This window comes from Alosa sapidissima, chromosome 1, assembly GCF_018492685.1.
Source record: "Alosa sapidissima isolate fAloSap1 chromosome 1, fAloSap1.pri, whole genome shotgun sequence".
In the NCBI taxonomy this organism is placed as follows: Eukaryota; Metazoa; Chordata; class Actinopteri; order Clupeiformes; family Clupeidae; genus Alosa; species Alosa sapidissima.
The window spans coordinates 26,279,579-26,300,612 of record NC_055957.1 but is presented as its reverse complement, the minus strand read 5'-3'; the positions used below and the strand labels follow the sequence as shown (position 1 = coordinate 26,300,612).

At 41.6% G+C, this 21,034-nt stretch overlaps 1 protein-coding gene across 2 annotated transcripts; it reads left to right on the top strand.

Moving 5' to 3' along the window:
• The first annotated feature begins 1,946 nt into the window (after positions 1-1,946).
• Positions 1,947-20,415, top strand: nos1apb (nitric oxide synthase 1 (neuronal) adaptor protein b). 2 transcript variants are annotated; one of them, XM_042111821.1, is made up of 10 exons: positions 1,947-2,397; positions 2,562-2,633; positions 3,927-4,019; positions 4,210-4,271; positions 4,600-4,708; positions 8,163-8,256; positions 9,579-9,676; positions 17,510-17,662; positions 18,244-18,409; positions 19,277-20,415. In XM_042111821.1, the coding sequence occupies exons 1-10, from the start codon at positions 2,293-2,295 to the stop codon at positions 19,531-19,533; spliced, it is 1,209 nt and encodes a 402-aa protein (XP_041967755.1). In that variant the 5' UTR covers positions 1,947-2,292; the 3' UTR covers positions 19,534-20,415. The 2 variants fall into 2 exon arrangements, with proteins under 2 accessions (XP_041967755.1, XP_041967744.1); XM_042111810.1 differs by having other exon boundaries at positions 19,179-20,415.
• Positions 20,416-21,034: the final 619 nt, after the last annotated feature.

Below are 21,034 nucleotides of genomic sequence, written 5' to 3'. Positions count from 1 at the left end.
TAACCTGTGGAGACATAAAATTAATGAATGGGGTAGTAGATAAGCATTGATATGAAATAAAGGACCTACTGTATACAATGCAGTTACATACGGCACATGGCTACCCACTGTGTATGAATCGTAAGAGGACGATCCATATGGTATAACAATAATGATATAAAAGCGCTATTTTTGCAGTAGGGACACACATAGTTTGAACATATCCTGTGGATATCCAGTAGCTTGTTGACCAGATTGTGCACTGAGGTTGTGATCCATGGACATTGTAGATTTCATTTTTGTACAACAACCTTTTACAACATCCCATGTTTTGCCCCCTGGATAATTACGTTTTTATCATCTAAGAAGGCCTTAGAAGACCCTGATGGATGGCACAAGATGGATAAGATACAGTACAGTGCAACTAAAAAGTTTTCAGACCTTTTCAAGTTTCCCACATTTTGTTATGTTTCAGACTCATCTTAAAATCGATTCAATTCATTTTCTCATAAATCTACACACAATACTCAACCACACAACACTCCACAAAAAAGCCGGTGTTTGGAGTATTTATAAATATATAAATTTATAAAAAATAAAAAACTGAAATATCCTTTTACATTCAGACCCTTTGTTATGAGAGCCTTGAGATGCTTCTACAACTTGATTTGTTGTTCACTTGTCCTTAAATGAATTCACTGAACATTATTAGGAGAGGCACACATCTCTTTATATACGGTCTCACAGTTGATGTAGTATGTCAGAGTGAAAACCAAGCTATGAGGTCGAGAGAATTGTCCGTAGACCTGTGAGACATACTCTCTGGGCATGGTTGTGGCAACCCGCTGATTAAGTTGTTTTGATATGCCAACATGGTTTCCAACACAGGAGGGAAAATATTTGCTCCAGCTGAGAGGTGTAAAAAAGTTCATATTCAGTGGCTGCTGCTCTCCTCTGCTGTGCCCTGACCTGTTCCACAGGTGATGCATTTCTCAGGACTAAGCTGATGTTAACTTGCATTAGGTTACCATAGCAGTACTTGAGCAGATGTCAGAATGACACAAACCAGTGTGAAATAACAAAGCCTTTAGTCCTCGGCAGGCCCAGCAAGTGCAGTGACAGCACGTTTGGTGACAGTCTGTTTCGACTTATTTCAAAATGTGAACTTGCTTTGGGTCAAGGTGCACTCTACCATCTCACATTGTAGAGTGCACCTATTTATAGAAGCCATATTTATTTTGAAATTGCTGACGCAGATTATGTCTTGACATCTCACAAAGCGAAGCCCCGGGAAGTGTCAAACCTTGCCAAAAAAGAGGTGTCAGCTGGAGGCACGCGCTCACTGGGTGCCAGAGGCGTCACACAAACACTGGCTGCAGCACTGCAGCGCAGTTCACTGGGGCTAGCAGCAGAAAATTCAGCTGTACGTTTCCAAATGTGGTTTTTAGATTTTGTATGCAACCTAAAAAATATAGGCCTATTCTGTTTTGTAAAAATAAAACAGTATGAGACTGGCCTAAGGAAAGTCTTATATCATTAGTCTAGGCTATGTTGGACATAACTTAAAGCAGTCAAAGCAAAGTAAAATATATTGTGTATACTGCGCTAGTTGGTTTACAAAATAACATGCTTATGAAAGTGAGAAAATTTTAAAAAGAAGAATATTTGGTATAACTGGCAATGATGAAACACACTCTGCTGTTGATTTTAATGTGTCAAAGTTTTATCTATTGCAACCTGTAGACCTGTAGACATTTGCCCTTATTTATTGTATTCAAATAGAGAAATAAAGGAAATTATGAATGGTCTCATTCTAAACAGATTATTGTGCCTTGCGAGTTTCACACCTCTAGATGGCAGTGTTCACCTAGAGTTGACCTAGAGTTGTTCATTTCTGTATTCCAACCACGGACAATGCTCGTGCGTCTCCATCAGCCCTCCTTAAATCCGTGATACTCCAATAGGAACAGGTGGAATTCCTCTCAGATGCACGTCGGGGTGAATTATTACTTTACGTACGAAACGATGCACCAGGACGCAGTGTTATGATTCTGACAGAAGGATTCTCGGGCTATCATCGACGCTAATTTGATTTGTTCGGTGACTCTGGATGCTTTATTCTATTAGGTTGAATTGAATGAATATGAATGAGTGAATCAGATGGACCATTTCAGAGAAAGCAACAGTAATTCTTCAACGTCTCAACCTTTGTCTTGTTTCTGAATGATGATGGTGACTTATGGGCAAAGATCTTTGCTCTGTCTTTGGGCTTGAAAGAATCCAGCTTTCAGGTGAAACTTTTCAGTGTCCACAATGCCGGAGAAAACAAGGTACAATTTGGTGGATGATGCGCAAGACCTCAGGATTCCGATGCACGACGAGGACGCATTCAAGCACGGCGTGATGTTTGAAGTGAAGGTAAAGTCCCTGTATATTCTGGTGATGCTTTGAAACTGAAATGTATCTTCTAAGTTACCTAGCCTAAGTTGCTTGTTTTATGTATGTACATTTTCTAGTCGCTCTTACAAAATTGGAACATATGGGCCAATGTGTCTCTCCTTTTTTTTTGTTTATCTTCAAAGTATATTGGCAGCTTGGACGTTGTGAGACCCAATAACCGGATGGACATACTGGCAGCTATGAGAAGAATACGTGTAAGCCATACATTTTCTGAATAAATACGCATACAATCTCACCTTTCCAAGTTGCTTCACACACCCTTGACTAATATAATTTTAATGGCTTAATTGAGTAAAGGAAAACTGTTTGTTAGGAAACACATCTGTAACATAATCCAGCTATCTGGCTTATTGCAATTCTAAAAACATCATTCCCAGTAGAACATCAGTGCTGAGTTACACCTCAAATCATTGGACAATATCAGTCGTTCACTGAGATTAGTGTTAAATAGGTGTAGACATTTGAAAGCAGAAGACTGGGTCTAACACTGTAGTTTGCCATGGTTTTGTACATTGGATGTTTCACCTTAAAGATATAGCATCGTCATTCAACTATGCTTGTGAAGCTTCATCCAGTTCAAAAATCAATCTCAATAGGAGATATTTTAGGGCAGGGAATGTCAAAGACAGAAACAGAGTCATTCCCCATCCCACAAAAAATATTAGAGACAGATAAGACTTGCTTGTCCTGCCGCAGGAGTGGTCTGTAATATTTAAAATGCTCTTTGGCTGTCTCTGATGTGAAAGAGCCTTTGATAATGCACCTCACACTTGGGATGTAAGCTGTCAGGTCCAGTTTGTTGTCCTGTGATGTGAGAGTGCTTTTTAACATGTGAAATTGAAATAGCATCAGTGGCATGCTCATGCATACTGCCTCTGATATCTGGCTGATGGTGGGGGGGGGGGGGGCAGACTTCGCTTGGAAGAGCCAGAAAAACATCTCTGTGAGTGAGGCCACTTTGTACTGTGAGCCTCTGCCAAATCTTGTAAGCATTTGCTTACTCCCCTGTGAATTTCTTGTTTGCTTATGTTTACTGTTTTGCTGCAGACCAAGGCAGTGACAGGCAGCAGACACATCTGTTTATGTTCAGTTTGATCCACTGTGGTTTTAAAATGATCTGAGCCTATTTTGTCTGTGGTGTTTCAGAGACAGTTGACACACATGAACCACATAGAACCTAGTTACTGATCAAAGTAGGCTTTCTTTTAGACTAGTCCAAAAGCATTCTTTGATCACATGATTCTGAACGTATATGGGTTGCTTAAGAGTAATTGTAACTTGAAAGTTGTACCCGTTGCACAATTAACTGCAAGTATATTAGCATGTGTGATCATATTTATATTAATATTGCACCATAATTCTATCTGTTTATCAATCTGATTTGATATGATATCTCTCTCTTGAATGTATATTGTGCTCTGGGATATTGTTTAGACATGAAATGTGTAATGAGCAAAGCATTACATTTTTATTTGTTTTTCTCACAGTATGAATTCAAAGTGAAAAACATTAAGAAGAAGAAAGTCAGTTTAATGGTGGCTGTAGATGGAGTCAAGGTCATGTTTCAGACAAAAAAAAAGGTAAGGAAAGTTTTAATTTTAGGCCTGAAGTGGAAGTGTTCCTGAGGCAGATAACCATTGTCTTAACAGACATAACAAACAGATTCATTACCACAGCATCTCAGTGGACATCACTAATGAATGCAACCTAAATGTAAGAGTTTGAGCCATGTTATTTTAATGTGATTAATGTCATAGTGGTTTCTAACAGATGAAAGACAGGACATGGGATGACAGCCACCACATAACTCTGATCCAGGATCCTATCTACAGGTAGGCTATGCACTGTAGGTCACACATATATAGCAGGAGTAGCCTAGTCCTAGAGTATCAATGTCAGATGCCAAATCTGTTCAGTCAAAAGCTAATTAAAATGCCCCATTATAGAGATTTTCCAGAAACATCACATAATTTACTGAGCTGGTTGACATTTGTCTACTATTGGATGACCATTATATTATAAAGTCAAATGATCACTAAGGACAAGGCACTCAGGGGGGAAGGGAGAAAAAGGCTGAACAGAGAGCAGATGTAATCATACTGGTTGTTTCCATGGAGATCATTATCTGTTGGCATTCACTGAGTTTTCCCTTTCACTCAGGATTTTCTATGTCTCTCATGACTCTCAAGATCTGAAAATCTTCAGCTATATAGCACGAGATGGCCAGAGCAAAGTGTTCCGTTGCAACGTCTTTAAATGTAAGAGAAAGGTAATGCAGTTCTCATGGTCTTCTAAACTTTGACTCCTGTCATGTAATGGTAATTTATACCGATACAGTTAGTTAATCCTAGATCTAATCCTAGAAGTTGTTTGTGTGGTAGATAATGTAGCCACAGAACATCCCTCCCATCCCCCACTGAAATGGTTAGTATTTATTTCTAATTCAATATTTCCTTTAGGCAAATTATAGGTTTTAGCATATTCACCCCTGTCCATACAGTTTACATAAATACTTATGGAACACATGACATATAAAGAGCTCACACCAGACATATATGGAACTCTTAGATAACATGACTTTACAGTGCTGGAGGTGACATGGTGCCACAAGCTTGATGTGATAGGCTACTCATTTGATGATGCAAAAGGCCCTCTGATGTAATAGACCCCCCTACTTCCTCAAATTGTTATCTTTATATGGGTCATTGACAAAAAAGGCTTTTAAAAATGTGTTTTCAAAATAATCTTTAAAATGAACACAATGCATTATTTTAAGTTGGAAGAAAGTGCTTAAATAAGTCTTAATGGCTGCACAACATTTACATGAGTTTTAATACTTTTTTAGACTGTATTTGTAATTTCACCACAAAATGTCAGGTGGCGCAACCACTTCTTTTTTTGCGCAGCACTTTTTTTTTGGTAAGTATACCTGAGAGTGACTACAGGGCTTAACACATTATTATTTTGTAGTTGACCTTGGTATTAAAAGTAACTTATGAATACTTTATCGTAGAGGGTGGGTATTTTGGTTATCCAACATCCAACTTTACATGTAAAATGTTACTAAATACTTTACAATAGAATAGAATAATTAGGTACAGCACATTTTACAACCAATTGTTCACGTTAATCTACTATTTCTTAGTTTAAATTCATATTTTACCTGGTTGCACCACCTGATGATGCGGTTGCACCACCTGACGTTTGCTACTAGTTTCAAATTAGGCATCTTCTTTCTATAATTTCTCTATAAAATATTTCCTTTAGGCAAATTATAGGTTTTAGCATATTCACCCATGTCCATACAGTTTACATAAATACTTATGGAACACATGACATATAAAGAGCTCACACCAGACATATATGGAACTCTTAGATAACATGACTTTACAGTGCTGGAGGTGACATGGTGCCACAAGCTTGATGTGATAGGCTACTCATTTGATGATGCAAAAGGCCCTCTGATGTAATAGACCCCCCTACTTCCTCAAATTGTTATCTTTATATGGGTCATTGACAAAAAAGGCTTTTAAAAATGTGTTTTCAAAATAATCTTTAAAATGAACACAATGCATTATTTTAAGTTGGAAGAAAGTGCTTAAATAAGTCTTAATGGCTGCACAACATTTACATGAGTTTTAATACTTTTTTAGACTGTATTTGTAATTTCACCACAAAATGTCAGGTGGCGCAACCACTTCTTTTTTTGCGCAGCACTTTTTTTTTGGTAAGTATACCTGAGAGTGACTACAGGGCTTAACACATTATTATTTTGTAGTTGACCTTGGTATTAAAAGTAACTTATGAATACTTTATCGTAGAGGGTGGGTATTTTGGTTATCCAACATCCAACTTTACATGTAAAATGTTACTAAATACTTTACAATAGAATAGAATAATTAGGTACAGCACATTTTACAACCAATTGTTCACGTTAATCTACTATTTCTTAGTTTAAATTCATATTTTACCTGGTTGCACCACCTGATGATGCGGTTGCACCACCTGACGTTTGCTACTAGTTTCAAATTAGGCATCTTCTTTCTATAATTTCTCTATAAAATATTTCCTTTAGGCAAATTATAGGTTTTAGCATATTCACCCATGTCCATACAGTTTACATAAATACTTATGGAACACATGACATATAAAGAGCTCACACCAGACATATATGGAACTCTTAGATAACATGACTTTACAGTGCTGGAGGTGACATGGTGCCACAAGCTTGATGTGATAGGCTACTCATTTGATGATGCAAAAGGCCCTCTGATGTAATAGACCCCCCTATTTCCTCAAATTGTTATCTTTATATGGGTCATTGACAAAAAAGGCTTTTAAAAATGTGTTTTCAAAATAATCTTTAAAATGAACACAATGCATTATTTTAAGTTGGAAGAAAGTGCTTAAATAAGTCTTAATGGCTGCACAACATTTACATGAGTTTTAATACTTTTTTAGACTGTATTTGTAATTTCACCACAAAATGTCAGGTGGCGCAACCACTTCTTTTTTTGCGCAGCACTTTTTTTGGTAAGTATACCTGAGAGTGACTACTATTTCTTAGTTTAAATTCATATTTTACCTGGTTGCACCACCTGATGATGTGGTTGCACCACCTGACGTTTGCTACTAGTTTCAAATTAGGCATCTTCTTGGACACCTATATAACCTTTTGACTTTGCTAGGAAGTTTGACTTTGCTAGAAAAAATCCATTCGATTTTCCAATACAATAAAGAGTTTTATATTAAAGTAATTTTATCTTAGTTTTACATTGGTTGTACCACCTGACATGTAAACCTGACAAGTCCAACTATGAAGAGAAAATAGCTATTTATTTATTTATTAACATTTGAGAGAGATTTACAAACTTTTCACTCATCAGTAAAGGTCACTTGTAAATAAAAAAATATATATAGAATTTTTATGATAAACAGAAAATATGTTTAAATTATACAGGTTTTATAGAATAAAATAATTGAAACCAAAGTAATGGACTCGGACACCAAAATCTGCATGTCACGTCATTGACCCATATGGGAAGTAAAAATCAATATGAGTTCATCATTTATTTATCTTAGGAATTAATTATAGGCTAGGTGTGAATATTCTGTAGGAATGTGCAGGCCTAATGGCCTAATGGTTTTTTCTTTATACACAAAGACACTGAAAAGAACACAGTTAGAAAATCAGTTCACAGCCAGGAACCCTCAGATATACCAAAGACAAACTGCCGAATTTCTCCAAGAGCCTGAATAGAAATATAAGACCATGATAAGGGAAAGACCAACCAGATGAGAAATGTCTTTGTCCTCGTCACCTTTGAAATGGGCCAATCCATCAGAGTGACAGAGCGCTCTTATTGTGGCATGGTCAAATGCACGTCACGACTCTCTTAGCCAGCAGTAGTGCCACAGCTGACTCTCTGGTCCCTTCCCCCACCCCTACACAAACCTACACAAATGCAAACCTATTTGGGACCCCACTCATACCCCACACACATCCCAAACATGATTCATTTGGTTAAACGTTTTAACCACATTTCTGCCACAGAAACCAATCTGTTCACCTGCTTTCTATTTTAAATGTCAGAGATTTTCTGGTAAGTGAATAGTGTATAGTGCTTCAATGTACTACAGCTTCTGGCCTGTATTTGCCATGTTCCCTGTGTTATGGTGTCCCACTCCTCTTCCTTTGTGTGTGTCATCTCCTGCCATATCAGAGTCAAGCCATGGAGATTGTGCGGACTGTTGGTCAGGCTTTTGAGGTTTGCCACAAGCTGAGTCTGGATGACGCTGACGGGCAGAACATATTAGGTGATCCATATCATCCTTCCCTCAATTATTGATTAATTAATGTAATTTTCATCCTTGAACAGATTTACCGGTTTAAGTTATTTAAGACAATCATTCTCCCTTTTTCACAGAAAGGCATATGTGGTTGAGGAAGTGTTACCTTCGGCCCTGTTTTGGCGATCAGAAACGGATGGTCATAGGCGCAAATTTTATAGACATTAAGGGCCCTATCTTGGTGATCTAAAACCCAGCGCATAGCGCATTCTTATCAAGACTCAAAGCGTATTCCTATTGTACACTCAAATTTTTCGCCATGCACTTCTCCTTTATTGAGCAATGCGCCCAGGGGTGTGGCAGTTAACAACCTAAGGTGTGGTCTGGCACATTATTTAAAAAGCTATCTTACACTATCTAAAAAGCATTACGCCACTGACCAAGAAAAACCTGGTCTATGCGAAAGGCGCATCTGAAGCACAGCCGAAAATGCACTACATCTGCATCTGCACTTGTCTATTATTTGAACTCATAGGCAAAGTGAAACTAACTTCACCGTGGTCTCATAGTCAACGACAAAACAGTTACTGTATACCCAGTTAATTACTTTCACTATTGACTGACAAGGGGTTACCATCGAAAACATAGCCTGAAAAAAGCAACACTACCCCAATAATGTTCGAATGACTGAATAAAAATCCTAAGGATATTTATCCTGCAGAGGAGTTGCTGCTTACATCTCGTAACAGTGTATCCTCAGCTGTGCTTTATATGCGCCTTTAGCTATAGACCAGGTTTTTCTTGGTCAGTGGCGTAATCATTTTTAAAGGGTGTACAACAGTGATTTTTGGATCATGCGCCAGACCACACCATATGTCACCAATTACTACACTCCTGGGCGCAAGGTTTATTAAAAGTGGAGCGCAATGCGAGAAATTCCTCACTTTATTGAGTTAAGATAAGAATAAGCCTTGCACCAGGTGCACGAGATGAATGTGAATGTGCCTCAAAAACATCTTGTGTTTAGGCATGAATGTGTGTCAGCCCATGAGCCCAAACAAGCTGTTTTCTGAATGACCATCTGTCTCAAAGGCTCTTTGCATGGCTTACAGATGTAAATGTTAAGAAAGATAAAGGGCACATTTTTGAGCTACTGTAGCCTGTAATAACCCAGAAGTCAGCCATGAGAGAAGCCTCTGGATGAGAGAAGCCTCTGGAGGTTTCTTTTACAGAGGACCTCATAACCTCTGAGAGTACGTTTCAACTCTGTTGGCATCTGCTACAGGTGGCCTCACATATGACAAAACTTGGCCCCACTTATAACTCTTTCTCCTGGCTTCCACCCTCAGCTTGGATGGAGAAGACAGAGGAAGAAGGGGACCCTGTGTCTGCGAGCACATCAGGGGACTCCAGCCGTAGTGTGAAGGACCTCAAGAAGGAGAAGAAGGTAGTTTTAATCTATAAAATACTACTGAAATGTGTTTCTGTGTTCTGGGTGAACAAATATGGATTAAACAAATCAAAACAAAATCTCTATTTTAAATAAGTTAGCATCATCTTTCAAGCATAGAGTAAAATCATGTTTTTGCCCCCTGAAATGACCAACAGGGGTCAGATATGAGCATTAGACTGAACTGCTCTGATGGTTCTTATATCAAAATACACTGATATGCCCTACATTAACATAGCCTTAAAAGTGTAATATTGTAGCCTTAGACTATGGTATTGGGAACCATACATAAATCTGAAGTAATTTTGATACCACACAGGGTAGCAGTTTTTGTGGAATAACTCAAGACTGCTGTGCCAAAGTTGGTGTTTCTCTCTCTCACTCAGTGAATAATGTCAATGCAAAATTGTAATGCTACACCCACACACACACACACACCAGCACAAACTGTTAAAGACTAGACGTACTGTATAGCAGTGCATAATATGACCAGTATACTTTGTGGTCAAAGCTGATGTGCAATGTGGATATGGACACGTGTTTGGGTGTCACCAAAATATACTTGGCCTCTTATTGCAGACCTGTCCTAATGAGGCAGAGCGCAGAAGTTTGTACAGACATAAAATGTTGGTGAATAACACTGTGTACAGACACTGTGGATGATGAAATTTCACATAATTTTTCACTGTGTGTAGACTGTATACAGATTGTATTTGCATATAGTTTCTTGTGCAAACATGAGCAATAGTCATGACTGCCACTAGTGAGAAAGAGTACACATAGAGTTTCAGGAGTGGGGGATGAAGTAGAGGATGTTGAGATGTGAAAATTGAGATGTCGAAATGTATTTTCTGCTGAGAGAAGGCAGGACTGTGACACACACACACACACACACACACAGAAAGAAGCACACATGCACACAGAAGCAAACACACTTGAGAGAATGTGGAGGACTGAGCAGGTGTTACATTCTGTACCGCTATGCGGTAAATCTAGTTTGAACCATTGTTTGATGATGTAGTGGCTGTGGTGTTACAGTGTAATGGTGTTACTCTACATGTGACAATTTTGTGACCTTGAAGTGAGGATGAGCTTTGGAATACGTACATTATAACCAATTTTGTATTTATTAATGTATTTTGTAAAACATACATATACATACATACATACATACATACATACATACATACATACATACATACATACAAACATACATGAACTGCATTGTATAGAGGAAATAAGTACTCAATCTGTCAACATTTCTTTTAGTAAGTATATTTCCAATTCCTCTAATGACAAGACATTTTGAGTGAAGTAGTTTTACTTAAAGAAATACACACATATAAAATAATATTACAGTCTGTTATGTGTAATTACATGATTTTAGTATCCAATATTAAACATCATAATTTATAGTAATGGTAATTATTATGTAACAACATAGCATCAAAGTTTTATTAGTATTTTGTTTAAGTTAAATATACTGTATGCACCCACCTAATCCACATAAAATGAGACTACAGTATAGTACATGAACTACATTAGGCAATATATGTTCATTCCATTTCAGCACTACATCTAATCACTGGTGAGATGAGTAGCTGCAACTCAAGTTAGAACAGCAAGACAGTCACACCATCCCATCTATCTGGCTCTATATGATGACACACTTATCAGCACACTAACTAAAATACACGCACATTGCATATAAACACAAAAGCTCATGTGTGTATGTGTACAACATACACATCTACATATACCAGACAACATACACACACACCCACACACACATGTACCCCACAACAACATACAGTATGTTGCATGTTCCCATACTTACATACATATACTCCACAATACTCACACAGACCATACATCCTAACAACAGACTCGAACTTAAAACTACAACACACTGCTACAATTTTGAAACACTCTCACACACAGAGATGCACATACAGTACAGAAACGCACACACACCTCAGTGATTACAGCAGCTGGCACAGGAAGTCAAGTTTCTCCTCACAGTCCCTGTGCACCAAGTTCCCTGTGTTGCGGTCCATTGCTGCACAGTGATGAAGTGGGCATATCTCCTGCCCCTCCCCCACTGCCCACTGATGGTACACCAGATCTGCACCACTCAACCAGAGCCAGTTCCCTGCCAGGAAGCGAAGCCCCATCCACACATGCGTCGTTGTGGCATCCTGGACCACCCTATGGGTCAGCTTTTGGTTGTCATCATCCTTGATGCTGGCCAGGTCTCCACCTTGCCCCCGGCAGTGCAGCAGAGCTTCCTCCCAGCTAGAGGGCGCTGTCACCACCCTCAGCTTCTTCATCAAGCAGAAGAACGGGCAGCGGTGTGAGCACGGCAGGTCATACCACAACCCTTCATGCATCACCACACAGTCCTCATTGGTGTCCTTGTAGTTGTTGGGCTCCGTTTCCATCCAGTAATGGAGTTCGGCGCTGGAGCCGTAAGGCCACCTCCAGGGGTCGTTGGACAGGCCAATCCAGAACTCACCGGCAAAGCTGGCAAACCTGCGATGAAGATGAGCATTCTCATTGGCGTTGCGGATGGTGACCAGATGCATGTTTTTGTTCCTGCATGCCTCGTTGGCTTTGTGCCAGCTGCGAGGGGTCTCACTCAGTTCCAGTACCTGCTCGTGTGTGCACACAAACCAGTGGTTCTCATGACACAACTCATCCCTCCATCCCCCATCAGAGGCCATCAGCCCACAGAACAGCCGTGTATGCCAGTTGGTATAGTCGAGTTCCCCCCGACTCTCCTCACCCTCCACCCAGGTCCAGCCTCCAGACCGTTTATACAGCCCCATCCAGTGTTGGGTATCTGGCCACTGGGTTTGGTGGCAGCGTTTTTGAAAGTAGCCAGTCTGTGCCCATTGCTTTCACAGTGAGTCTTTGCGTCTGACCACATCTTTTTGTCTGAGATGATGTTGTATGTCCCCTCATCAATCTGGCAGATGAACGGTCATTCTGTCCGACAGTCCAGGTTCACCCACAGTCCATGCATTGTCACTGCAGCACAGTCCCCTTTCTCACGGCTCCAGTTGTAGTAGGCAGGTTTGCTGCCAGTGCTCCATGTCCAGTTCTGAGGTCCGAGATAGAGACCAATCCAGGCGACCTGTATTATGCCCAGGCTCTGGATTTCCTGGTGGTCAGCTTGGGTTAGGATGGAGGACAGGTCAACATGATGTTCCTGGCAGTACCTCACCCCGAGTTAGAGCTTTGTCCACAAATATGTGGGCTCTCCCTTGAGGATGGTTCTGCTGGGCACAAACACATAGACATGCCAGCAGTAGCAGCAGTAGCGATGGTGTCCACATGATGAGCTAAGCAATACAATCTGTTTGGACTAAGTGACATAGAGTCTGTTCAGACTTCTGCTGGTGTTATGGTGTTACATTCCTGGCCCTGCCTAGTGGTATTTGGAAGGCAAATCCCAGGTAATCTTTCACCTTTTCAAGACTGAATTAAAAACCAGTGGGCCAGCCAGGCTTTACATATGTGAGTCTGTTCTTCATGCCTGGTGCCTAAGGTCACTCTAACAGTCTTATTTTACATACAGTATGTAAACTTTGTATTCTGAGGAGCCCCACTTTACATATGTAAGCCTTGTTAGGTTTGGAATGTCTGGAACATAATGCCTCAAAGGAGCCAATGCAGTATCAGATAGAGGGCAGGGCAGCCGTGGCCCACTGGTTAGCACTTCGGACTTGTAACTGGAGGGTTGCCGGTTCAAACCCCCACCAGTAGGCATGGCTGAAGTGCCCTTGAGCAAGGCACCTAACCCCTCTCTGAGCGCCGCTGTTGTTGCAGGCAGCTCACTGCGCCGGGATTAGTGTGTGCTTCACCTCACTGTGTGTTCACTGTGTGCTGAGTGTGTTTCACTAATTCACGGATTATGTCACTACATCTGAATGATAACTGATGATTCAAGTATTGTAAAATGTTTTTGATAACATACAAAGACCAGATGGGTAAAAAATAGACTTTCTATTTTCTCTCATTCTCTCCTGGGGCCCACTATAACACTGTTTCACTAGTTCACATTCCTGAATTTGCATAAAGACATAAAAGCATAATACATAAAAGCATAATAGAAAACCATGTTTGGCGAAGTCTCTGGCCATGGTCCTGAAGGGCTTCGCGGAATCGTGCCGGAGTCGACTGCGCAGGCAGGAGTCGGGCAGGATTCCGCCATACACCCCCTTATTCTTATTCTTCGAGGTGCGCTTACCTCAGATCAAAGATTTGATCTGATATATGAGTGATAGGCGTCGGAGGACCAACGGCCGAGAGTTTTGAGGGCTTGATCGGACAGACCGTTATTTGCCGGCAGTGGTGGCTGCACCAATCCTAAAAGAATGAGTTGAGTAACGGTCTGCTGGGATTCCGACTTGCGTTAGAACAACTTTGAGCTGCATTTGAAACCAGAAACAAGTGACGGAGCGTCCGTCGTCTGTAGCAAAGGGGGGATCTAATGGGGATGCGATAGAGGAACGACTTGAATTAAGACAGCCAGGGGCGCCTGTCGTCTATGGTAGAAGGAGATCTAATGATGATGCAAATGCCAATCTATGAGTTGACATTCAAAACAGCAAACTTGTTTGGGAAGATCCCTAACCAGGGTGAAGGAGTGCTTAGCAGATTGGTCAGACCACCAGCGGTGGTGGTGGCTGTACCAATCCTAAAATAATGGGAAGCTTGAGGGCCAACTTAACATGCATGCACTTAACACATAACATGCACTTAACGTGACATGCAGGGCAATGAGCTTGCAATTGCAGAACTCTGGGTCAGTGCAGGGGAGTACAGCTTGCAGTTGCAGAGCTCGGGGTCAGTGCAGGGGAGTACAGCTTGTAGTAACAGAGCTTGGGGTCAGTGCAGGGGAGTACAGCTTGCAGTAGCAGAGCTCGGGATCAGTGAAGTGGGAATAGAGGACTGATGTAGTTGCTGATGCTCATGGCATGTGATTCGAAAATTTGTGCGTGATTCATAAAGTTAACATTCCAAATTACAATCTACTGTACAATTCTGCTGTTTGGCAAGATCCCTAGCCTGGGACATGGAGTGCTTTGCAGGAATCATGCAGGAGTGTACTGTGCTGGCAGGAATCAAGCAGGATCCATGTGATCACCCCAAAAAATGCAACCCAATTGAAAAGACCCTGGCTAGGACCATGTAGGCTATAGATAAGGTGACATGAAAGGTATCTAAGGCACCTGGAGTATTTGAGCAAGTGCTCGAGTAGACCGTTATTTGCCTGAATGAAACCTAAAACGGTCTGTGCCAATACCAATATGCGTTGGTAGATATCCGAGTTGCCCTTGTTACATGTGCAAAAAAATTTTAATATATGCTATAAGGGGAACTTAGACATTACAAAGCATGTACACATGGTCTGAATATAAGGATATTTACTGAAAGGTGATAAATGGGTGTTACAGGTTTCTACTTTGCTGTATTAAGTTTGTAGAGAACACTGAGCTACCTAGCATTATAATAGCCGATCTAGAGAATAAATAGGAACCTGTAGCAAACATTTTAATAGAGGCAGTTTGCATTCAAGAGCATGAGAAGAAATTTAGAGAATGAGAGCAAGCGGCTAGGCTGGAGTAGGTTAGGCATTGACATGAAGATGAGTGAAGAGCCTGAAAAGCCATCTTGAAGCTAAACTGATTAATGGATGTTAAGAAACCCATGCTTGGCAGAGTCTATGGCTCAGCCAAATTGCTCTGGGGGGATCGTGCAGGAGTCATTGTGCAGGCAGGAGTCAGCAGGATCCGTGTATACAACCCAAAGATGAGGGCAACTAAGGCACCTTAAAAAACGAAGCAAAAGGGTTTGTAAAGAGCAAAACATGTAGAGCAGAAAGAGAGACTAAAGATTCAATAATGTCCATAGACTGACCTGGGTGTGATCTGGAAAACATTGTTCCCACAGAATTAAATTCCAATTGTGGTGGTTGGTTTGCAGAATTAACTTGAATGGAACAGTTTTTAACAAATTAGCACAGCGTATGATGCTAACCAGATTTAAGCACAATTTAGTACAACCTGGAAAATCATTGTGTGGTGGTCAATGTTGATATTGTGGTAGGCCGCTACAAATAAGTCAATGTATGAGAAACACTGGGTGACCCCATGGGTGGTGGCACCAATCCAGGGAAAGAGGGGTGAGGGAGAACCAGGGACGCGGTCCCTGGCTGGGGAAGAGACACGGGCACGAACGCGGTTCACGCCGGTGGGAGATGATGGGGAAAGGGGAAAGGTAGAGACACGGTCGCTACAGGGGAGGGGAAGGAGGTTGCACAGCACCCAGGGTCTGCAAAGCGCAATTTCACCTTCACCAAAGAACCACGAAGGACGGACTGGAACTGAAGCCTGATTTATCAGAAATGTCACGTCTATATAACATGGCCGCTTACAATGTTCAAGTGTGATTCACGGGATATTTAGCCTACACTGACTTCAGTTCACCCTATGCCTCCAGACAAGCAGTATCGGCTACTCCGTGAGCCTGTAACTATTAACACACCCAATGCGACCGAAAAGTTGTTAGCTAAAAACAGGCACATAGCAAAACAAGTGCCTTCATCTAGTAGGCTATAGCACTACATGTTTGTGACATGTATCTCAACATTCAGCAGGAACGAGTGGGCTTTACAAACAGCTCTAATACAAAGCGACAAGATAAGAACTACCTCCCTCCAGTAGTTTCCCACACAACCTAGACCATGAAGGTCTGTAACAGATAATGGGCAGCAAGTTCTGCTTGAGACAAGAGAGCAAACCGGTAGTCACTGCGAGCGGAGTAACACCGATGCTGCAACTGAACTTCGGCAGGTGGATTGAAGGAAGCGTGGCAAATTCCGTCACGCTCCTCCCGAACTTCCGTTTGTAAGATGCCATTTACAATGCATGTATTAGAATCACTCTATTAAGGTCTTACAGTACTAGTCGCAGATGTTTGTTTTTAGAGTTTTTCTCATGTTCTCGGCTGCTGCAGGAGGGTAGGTCAGGAAGTGTACAGGGCGTGGAAGCTGTGAGGCGTTTGATAAAAGTGGTACAGCTGTAGTAGATAATCTGAGGTAAAAAAGACATTTTTGATCATCACTAGACAAGCTGTGTGTGTGTGTGTCTGTGTGTGTGTGTCTGTGTGATGGAAAGTCAAGGTTTTTGTTGACTATGTCGTATGTCCAGACCAGACTTATTAAAGGTTTCATCAATTATGCAGATAGAAACGTAACTATGTTGTATACTTCATTTGGCAACTGGAAAAGGAAAAAAAATACTCTCACAGGAAAAGGAAAAAAAATACACACACACACACACACACACACACACACACACACACATCAGCCTGTTGCAGCAGGCTCTAGATAGCTCAGCATGAATTTTTAATGTATGTGTTGATGTTTTACAAGTTTCACTCCAGGGTGTGCTTTGATGTCATCTTGTTAATCATTGACCACCATGCCAGTGTTGTGCATGACTGTAATATATTGTGGCTGATACACAGTTGGTCAATATATCTGACATGTAGCCTACTGTAAGCAGCATGCTAGAAAAGGCCTGATAAACTTGGAGAATATATACAGCAACATACAACATAAAAACATTGCAGACCAATATATTGGTCATACTGTGATTCATAAGCCTTTTCAGCTTTTTCAAAGCAAAGTAAAAAAAACGTTTTTCCTCCCACCACATCTATGTAATGCACTAATAACACAGCACTCCAAATCTCCATGTCAGGGGTAGCTATTCAGTAGGGAAAGAAAAGGTGCTCACAGAACAATACAATCTATTGCAGGATGTGGCGGTCACCACGGAAACCCCAGGAGGACGGGCCCAGTGGGGCGGCCTGGCAGCGGAGGAGGCAGCCCTGTCAGTAGAGCACCACATCCAGCTGCTGCAGAGGCAGCTGCTGCAGCAGGAGCAGAAGACCCAGGCAGCCAGCTCCCAGGCAGGGCCACCCCTCCTCTCTCACCAGCATGCTAGTGAAAGCTAGACATTTCATACATCAAAATGGAGGTGGCAGCTGTTCTCTGCTCTTTGGATGAATAGTCACGTTAGGATGTTTTGATAGTGGCTACTGGCTTGTGACAGCTGTCAGGGTGTTGTAAAGGCTTTTAATGTTTGTGAATACATGCAACATTAATAATGAGGACTAGACAGCACAACAGAACCTACGGATAATTCTTCAAAATATTCTTCAAAAGTGTTACTAATAAACACTAGCAGACATTGTAGAATAAGTTATTATGGTGAATGTCTGGAAGCATATGTTTGTAAGGGCTTGTGTTTGTTTCTCTGTGTGTGTGTGTGTGTGTGTGTGTGTGTGTGTGTGTGTGTGTGTTTGCTTTTACATTGTTTGTGGTGTACCGGACTATGCAAAGCCATGTGCATTTTGGTGCATGCTGTACCCATACATCTGCATGCAGTACGGCATGTGCTGATTAATGTATGCATCAGGCGTTGTGTTCCCTACGAGCTCCGTCAGGGCTAGGCCATCTGCTGACGGACTCTCTGGGTCAACTCTCCCAGGTGGCGCTGCTCCAGCAGCAGGTACAGGTGGAGGTGGCCGCCAGGGCGGAGGCCCAGGGCCGGGCGGAGCAGCTGCTGCTTCAGAACGCTGAGCTCCTGCAGCACCTCTCGCTGCTGGTCAAACACGTGCAGGAGCTGGAGCTCCGTGTGTCCGCACGCTCCCCTCGTGAGTCTGACTGCGTGTCTGCGTGCCTCTCTCTCTCTCTCTCTCTCTCACACACTATTTCTCCCTCTCTCTCTCTCTCACTATTTCTCTCTTTCTCTCTCTTTCTTTCTTTCTCTCTCTCTCTCTATCTATCTATTTCTCTATATCTCTATTTCTCTCTCTCACTATTTCTGTCTTTCTCTCACTTTCTCTTTCTTTCTTTCTTTCTCTCTCTCTCTCTCACTATTTCTCTCTTTCTCTTTCTTTCTCTCTCTCTCTATCTATTTCTCATATATCTCTATTTCTCTCTCACTATTTCTGTCTTTCTCTCTCACTTTCTCTTTCTTTCTTTCTCTCTCTCTCTCTCTCTCTCTCTCTCCCTCTCTCTCTCTCTCATTACACAGTCAGAATGGCCCTGGCCACACAGAGGCTAGCTAGCTGCCCTGTCATTTCAGAGGTATTCATCAGAGGATCTGACAAGGGACGGTTGACTGTGATGTTGTGTTGCATCATTCTGGGTTAACTCTGAAGCAGATTTTATTTTCAGCTTAAGACACACATCTATTTTGTCTCAAATAAACCTCACTACACAGTTAGACAAGACATTCTATAGTGAATTAGAAGTCCAAACTGTAAACTGGTCTTTATAGTAGTCACATCAAGCATTTTACTGTAATGGTTCTTTAATAAAAAAAATCAGTATAGTCCCCATATCACTCATATTAGTGTGCAGTACTTGATAGCTGATAGTCTTAACGGTCTAACACCCTTATCACACTCTCTTCTCCAGTGGGCTCACAGGACAGCCTTCTCGAGATCGCTCTCCGTCCCACCATGCCATCTGTGTCCCGGGGCGTAACCTCAGCCTACCCCTCTGCCCTCATGCAGGACAGCGTGCTGGGAGTGGACGCCTGTCCCATCCAGCTGCAGAACTTCCACTTCCTCCCGGGCCAAAACCAGCAAGATCACAAGGACGAGGACCAGGACCAAGACCACGACTCTGGTCAGGGGGATGTCGAGGAAGTGTCCCCGGTAGAGGGCTCCCCCCGGAGGGAAGAGTTCCTTTTCGCTGGCCTCGAGGTGCGGGGCTTCAGGGAGTCGGGCATCGCCTCAGAGTACGAGTCCAACACGGACGAGAGCGATGAGCGCGACAGCTGGGGTCAGGGCGAGGGGTCCATGCTTCTCCTGAGCGAGCTGAAGGAGGAGGCAGCGCCCCCTGCAGGGAGGGGGGATGTGTGAGCGGAGAGGAGACAGCAGACACCCAGCAACACAACTGCTCTGAGAGATCTATACAGTTGCATTTCCATTTATTAATTTGTTCTGACACTATTTGTTTCCAAGCAACAACTGAAGCAGTGTAGCTTAATGTAAAGAACGTGTAAGATATCAGCCTCAGTGTACTTTCTCAGTCTCTCATTCTTTAATGTCAAGGGTTAATCAAATGCCAACATGTCAGACCCACAAATAAACATAAAAATGCATCTGCTGACATTTTACTGTGCTGTGCCCACTGTGAGCCGCTATCCCTGTGGTGCTTCTCCCTCTCAGGGCCTCACTCTCTCTGAGGCAATGCATGATAGATCACATTGTTAAAGATCATTGTTCTTACTTTGATACATCATTAGCGGACTGTTTCATGTTTCTGTGCTGATTGCATTAGAGTATCATTGTATTGAATAACACTGTATTTTACAGACTGTACAGTATGTCAAAATTGTAACTCCTCTTGCCAGCCAATTCTTTGTCCTTGTCTGTGTTCACAATTTGATCTGCCTCTGTGTCATTTCCTGTCACTGTCCTGATATTAACGGTCTGATAACAGTTCAGTATGATTACTGGAGAATTACTGTAGCATGCATCAGAATGTCTCACTGTTATTTGAGTTTCAGAGTTATCTGGATCCAAAAAGCTGTTCAGTGCTGGGTAAAAGTTACCCCTTCCCTGTTAATATGTGTCTGCACAGACCCATGTGTTGTAGTTGATTGCTTCTAATGAACATTTCCCTGAATAAAATGTTTTTTGTTGCTTATTTGTGTCCATCTGGTGTATTCTAGATTAACTTTGATCATAATTATTATTTGCTCAAACTAAATATTATTCAGTGTCTCCTCAATTGTTTATGCAAACATGAAGGAAAACGGAATGAATCTGAAACTGAATGTTAATTAGGTTAGGTTCTTTATTGTCCCAAGGGGATAATCTTTTTCACACATCAGAGGTTTCAAGCAGCATGTAATATTATATTGCCATGAGGTTTAGGAAGTAAATTATAATGATCAGTTTACAGATTATATAGTAAAAAGAGGGGGGAAATACCAGTTTACATCACAGATCATAAGTAGCAGTTGCTTGCAGTTGTTCCGTGGTAGTATTGCAAATTGATAATACCTTTAAACTGACATATTTAACTGGATATTTAAGATTGAGGATTAACACTTTTTAGTGTCAGCATTGTCTGTCTATGGCTCAGTCACACACAATATATTTAAAGGAAAAGACAGTATCCTAATACTACATTTGAACACAAGTGGACCCATAAAATGCAACAGGTCTTTCTGCAGGAACATTAAATTATGTACATGTTGACTACAGTGCACAGTATTTTTTTGGAGGAAGGCTTAAACGTATTGTCCCAGCATAGAACTA

What these genes read in the sequence shown, in the direction of transcription:
- nos1apb (XM_042111810.1), top strand. Translation starts at nt 2,293, where the DNA reads ATGCCGGAGAAAACAAGGTACAATTTGGTGGATGATGCGCAAGACCTC. An exon ending in GCGTGATGTTTGAAGTGAAG is followed by an intron (nt 2,398 to 2,561) that starts GTAAAGTCCCTG and finishes TTATCTTCAAAG; the next exon opens with TATATTGGCAGCTTGGACGT. An exon ending in TGTGTCCGCACGCTCCCCTC is followed by an intron (nt 18,410 to 19,178) that starts GTGAGTCTGACT and finishes TCTCTTCTCCAG; the next exon opens with TGGGCTCACAGGACAGCCTT.